At 40.4% G+C, this 5,712-nt stretch overlaps 1 protein-coding gene across 1 annotated transcript in view; it reads right to left on the reverse strand.

Moving 5' to 3' along the window:
• Window positions 1-4,792: 4,792 nt before the first annotated feature.
• hpxb (hemopexin b) overlaps window positions 4,793-5,712 on the reverse strand; it is a 4,854-nt gene continuing 3,934 nt past the window's right edge. The window contains exons 8-10 of the mRNA XM_035677787.1: window positions 5,447-5,577; window positions 5,199-5,346; window positions 4,793-5,083 (exon numbers count right to left, since the gene is read on the reverse strand). Coding sequence (XP_035533680.1) covers window positions 4,857-5,083; window positions 5,199-5,346; window positions 5,447-5,577 — 506 coding nt within the window. The 3' untranslated portion in view covers window positions 4,793-4,856. The remainder of the gene's footprint in view (window positions 5,084-5,198; window positions 5,347-5,446; window positions 5,578-5,712) is intronic.

The following is a 5,712-nucleotide window of genomic DNA, read 5'->3' on the forward strand; positions in this document are numbered from 1 at the left end:
TGAAGGCTTCATTTACAGTAAAGTAGCTGTAGCTTAGTGACTTGAGCTTGGCGTGTCAAGGTGCATATTTAGATTTCCAACTTGTCATGAATGCAACCATTTAACTTCTATAAACCAAATGAAACATGAGGTAACAAATAAGAGGTGAGATGCAGTAAAAGGCACTTTAAAAATCTGGTACATTAGCTACAAATGTATGCTAGGCTGATCCCTAAGCCTGGATCTATGCTGTTTGTTTACTCTGTCGAATGTTTACATGTCAAACTTAGGTGCCAATAAACAACTTCAGCACACGACGGCAGCTGAAGCCCTTCAGAGAAGATGTTAATAGCTGTGATGTGTGAGATTTAACCAAAGATATCCAACAAACCAAAGATACCTGTGCCAAAGATATCACAACACATGAGAGCTTTGTGTGGGAACTTCGCCCCTTACCCCAACAACCACAAGATCAGTTTGAACCCTTTTATGAATCTGGGAACTAAAAAAAGACATAATGTTGAGCTTTGTCTCTAAAAGATTGTTGAAACAAGGTTCATTTTACTTATTTCTATTGCTGAACTGTTTTTCATAACCTTGTTGTTCCAAGCTGTTCTTAGTACCTTTGATATGTAGATAAAGATTTGCACAGTTAGATAGTTAGAGACCACTGTTATGAGGATATGAAGATTTTATAAATAGAAAAGAAAAAGGGTGTCCTTGGAGGAGTATTAACATATTTTTGTTTATTTATGGAAATAACACTATCAAATTAGACTTGGAATGGACAAGAAATATGAATCTAAAGTGATTGTTTTTTTCTGTCCTGAATATGGATTGAGAGACTTTTGGCTACTCCAACTTTTACACCATGGATGTGCCTTGAAATAAAAAATCCCGCAGTGGAAAACGGAGGTTTGCGTGATGGGATTTTCATGGCGCCCCCCCCGACCAGCAGGGACTCAGACTCCCACATGTTAGAAATGAAGAACAACCCCTGCTGTGACTCCTGTTGTAAAATGACTGTCTTTGAAGAGAAGTGCCTTTGCGTCTGAACCTTTTGTTAAAGAACAAGTTGATGTAAATGTTCATTTACCTCAGATGTTTACAGAACTGTTACTGAATAAACTTTTTGTACCATACCTGTTTTCTTGTCATTGTAAGTGTTTTCTTTTTGGGATTATTTATCTTCCATCTGGGCTTCAGAAACTAAAAACCATTTGATGAAACTGAATTTGCAGAAACAGTGGACACAGATGACGTTCACTGAGCCCCGCCCTCCTTAGTTACTGTTGCTACCCCTGTCAAGCTTTCCATCCTCGCACTGTGAATATCAATAAATGTTCATAGAGCCATTGTCTAGTGTGCAGGCTCTATTTGTCTGTTTTTTACATGTGCTTTGGTCTAGCACCTAGTATTTATCGCGTTTGGATAGATTTAAACTTAAAATCCAAGCTATCTATGCTCCATTTAGGATGGAAGTCGGTTACTCATGGAGGCTAACAATATCAGAGTTTAGGATAACGTTAGTGGCTTAGTCCTGTTCTGTACTGGATTCGCCCCAATGGCCGAACTCACCAGTAAGTCCTCATTCTCAAAGCCTTTTCACATTCAAACAGTACAGTAAAGAATAAATCTAACCTTAGTGTTGCATGTCCAAGACCAGTTTCACAGCGCTGGGTTTGCACAGTATGATAGCTATCAATGATTTACTCTGTCAACAGTAGGGAGGGAACATAAAAAGGTCAGCTGGAGACAGATTTTTAACAAATTTTCATAGTGTTGGTTAATGTTAATATAATAATAAAATCCGCTAACTGGTAATATCAACAGTTTCTTCTTTTGTCTGAAAGGAAGGGTGTTACAGTGTTACATTCCAAGCATTACTAGTGGATCTAAACATGGTGGCGTCTGCCAGTTTATTCAACATTAGTTCCACCTTAAATCAAGATAGTGAAAACAAATGGCTGGATTATGATGAAGTTTGCTGGAGATGATCATGATCCCTGGAGAATGGATGTTTTTGGTGACCCTGTGACCTCGGGGGACAGCCCATTGTTCCGACTGCCCATTAATCCAAAACCCCAATAGTCCCATTTTCCTGAAAACAAATGCCCACTGCTCTGAAGGCCCATTGCTCCAGAAATACCAACCAGGTATCGTATCATGCTAAAGCGTGTAATACACCGGTTTCCACGTCTAGGTGGGGCAAAACGTGACACTATCATGGTGCACGGTGTGTATTTTCAGAATATTGGGTTTGTTTTCTGGGTAACAGACTGCCGGACAAATGGGCTTTTGGTCCAATGGGACATTTTATCTCCAGACTATTGGTGGTTTTGAATAATGGGCCGTTTATCTTTCCTGTAGTGCAACTGTCAGGCCAATATTTCTACTTGTAGAAGAATCACAATCTAATCCATGGATTGGAATTAAAGTCAGATTCATGCTCCCCAGAGGATAAATCCTTCCCATTTCAGACACCTTTGCCTACCTTTAGCTAATATCAGCTTAGCACACTTTGTATTTGATCCTCCAGGGACACCATACTACTGTACTATTAAATCATGATGGAATTATTTCAAGAGATGTGTAAAAACCAGCTGAAAACTAAACATTTACAGTAAAGATCTAATAATATATCTAATATCTCCTGTGAGTGAACAATTCAACATCTGCATGTAATCTCTTTTATTTTTCATTCACCTCAAACTTTTGTCCCTACCAGCCACCATACACTCTCTCTGACCTTACGCCACTAACACACTGCTGACTGGCTCGTTTTTCAGCAAAACAAATAATAAATAAAAGAAGTTATTTATTTGTATTTATTTCACTGATTAATATGACTTGATAGCTGATAGCTCTGTGTGTGTGATGAAAACAGTCCGTACTGTCTGCTATGCATGTGTGTATGTGCAGTGGTGCTTCTATGTGCACATGCATGTGTGTTCCAGTGTGTGTGTGTGTGTGTGTGTGTTTGTGTGTGTGTGTCCTCAGGGCCTCGCCCCCATTAAGCTGTGCTGAGGCCAGCACTTCCTTTATGCATGCTGAAAGTCCCAGGGATTTTGGCTGAACAAAAACCTCTCCAGGGAGTGAAAAGGCCTTGAATGCCTGCTAATGCCATGCCGATCTCTGGACTCTTGCAGGCTGCTGCGTACGTGTCCGTATAGTCCAATATGAGCGTGGACCGTTTATACTGTATGTTTATACTGTACACAAATACTGGAGTGTTGACAGACCAGGCCTTAAATGAAATACGCACCTTTTCTTGACATTTCTGGTGGGTTGGAATGGACAACTTGACTTTAAAGTTGCAGAGAATATTACACAAATGTCTTACTTATGTTGAACTTGCCATAAAAAACAAAATTCCAATTAAATTGATTACAGATGACAATAAAACAATATACTAAATAGCCTCAGCCTAAATATTTGCCTCATTCCTGAATGCTTTCTTGGTTTAAAACAGTCAAAGTCCCATTCATCAAATATAAAAATTTAGCTTTAATTGGGAGCAAATCTGTCTGGAATTCTTTTTGTGGCTCAGCTGGACAAGTGTTTCACTCTCAGTTGTCACGTCTGCTCAACTATGAAGTCTCTTCTGTTTAAAGCAGCACTCCTGATAACAAGGTCGACCTTGATTTTTGTGGAAAACATGTCTGTGTCAAGTTCTGATCCGGACTGTCTTTCTCGCAAGAAATCAAGTTTTGGCCGCTAGAAATTTCTCTAAATTAAGGCCAGCGATGTAGAGCTTCACACCTGCTTGAAAACCTTCTACTGAGGTTGCATCTACACCTGTACCTCTCTGCTGGAAATCATTAAAAACTCATTAAAAAAAAATACAGAAAAGCTGCAATATGCTCACAACTGGACAAGCTCATTGGTGGCTGTGTAAATTATGTTACGAGCATTATTTATAGTGCTGTCAGTCTGTCTGTATGGGGGTTGTGCTGTCTCTCCAGACTCTCCAAGGCTATGTGTGTGAACAGCACAAATCACATCAAATCTGATCTTTCTAATTCAGATTTGGGCCACTTTTGTACATGGTCCAAATCAGATCCAGGTCTGATCTTTTGCAGAGCGACGTGCAGACTTTTACGTCACTCTAGAGCGACATTCACCATCAGGACTAGAACCTGATGTGGGCCACACTGATCAAATATTGTGAACAAATCAGATCAGAATTGAGCGCTAAGGTCTGCAGTGTGAATGTAGCCTGAGTAAAAGCAGGGAAAGGTTTTAGAGGGGATGTCTACTATGTACCGTGTTGGGGTGAGGGTTAATGTTTTTAAGCATCATTTTCACACTAGAGCAGCACTTCAGAGAAGCGGGAGGCTGACCAAGAAAGGCTCTTGGAGAGAACATGTTTACAAAAGAGGCATTTAGACCACTTAAGTGTCCCTTTGTTGTAACATCAGGGGAAGAGTCCCATCAGGGTGCAGACTTCCTGGTTTAAACTGGCACTTTGATGATCTGGAAGCCTTTAGAAAAAGACCTGATCGGGAGGAAGCTTGTGAAAAATGGCTGCTTCTTCATGTTATTATAAAGATGTTGATACATTCACAGTCTGTATTAAGACTCTTAATGCAGCTGTTTCATGTTCGAGTCAATCTGACTCCCTCTTATTATTTCTAGTGTAACACATTCATTTGTACAGTAGGTCCTCTAGTGGCCGAACTCTCACATTACTTAATAAGTTCCCTCTGGATTTTGTACACAGGGTGAACCAGCAGATCATTGCTTTGTTATATCACACCGCTGTCTTCATGATAATCACTGAAAATGAACAAAACAACTCCAGATGTGCAGTTTTGCCACTTTTTATTCACCAAACATAAACAGATGAATGTTAAATATTCTCCCATCCCTGTCTCCTAATCCTCACATCCCATCATTGCTGAGGTGATGTTCTCGGGCAAAGGGGCAATTCTGCCCAAAGCCAGTATCATGGGGCTATCATAGTGGTAATACTGGGAGCCCTTGAACAAATTAATTCCATCTGCGCCACACAGAGCAGCGTCGATGCCATCCAAGGGCAAGGGCCGATCTTGGGTCACGGCCCTGGGCGTGGCGGTCAGGTCAACATTACGAATCCTCTGTCCTGTTGGAAGAAATAACATGTTTGTTAAATCACAAACACAAAGCTTTTCTGCTTAGAGCTTTATGAATATTAAAAAACAGGTTAAACCTAAAAATTAAGCACTCTGTAAATTCACCTTGGATTATATGAACTGTGTTGTCCTTGGGACACACAAAAGCAGCGTCCACATGTCCTTCAACGCCGAGCTCCTCCTTCACGGTCTTAGGGTAACCTTCGATCAGGGTGTAGTGAACCGCTTCTTTATAGATGTAAACCTGATCATGCTGCAGGGGTTTGGCAGAACAGGAGGGATCTTAGTTTTAACACTGCTACCAAAGTTTTCTCATGAAATCAATAACTTTGATTGGTTACTTAAAGGTTTACCTTAATCAAGTACATTTTGTCAGTGTAGGAAAAGACAGCGTCCACTCCGTCGGTCACCTCCTTCCACGCCCTGGTGATCTGGAAGGGGTGAAGGCCGTCTCGATGGGTGTCCAGACGCATGTAGATGGGGCCTGAGCAGATTGAACCTCAGTCTTAGTTAAAGTTTTACAGCAAGTTGAAAGAAATGATTGAATTGTAAATGATATATAAATTATTAAAGGAAAAAAAACACAAAAGTAATAGTTTGACATATTGGGAGATACAGG

The sequence above is a fragment of the Morone saxatilis genome, unplaced genomic scaffold (genome assembly GCF_004916995.1).
Source record: "Morone saxatilis isolate NCDOM2014 unplaced genomic scaffold, NCSU_SB_2.0 Contig6, whole genome shotgun sequence".
In the NCBI taxonomy this organism is placed as follows: Eukaryota; Metazoa; Chordata; class Actinopteri; family Moronidae; genus Morone; species Morone saxatilis.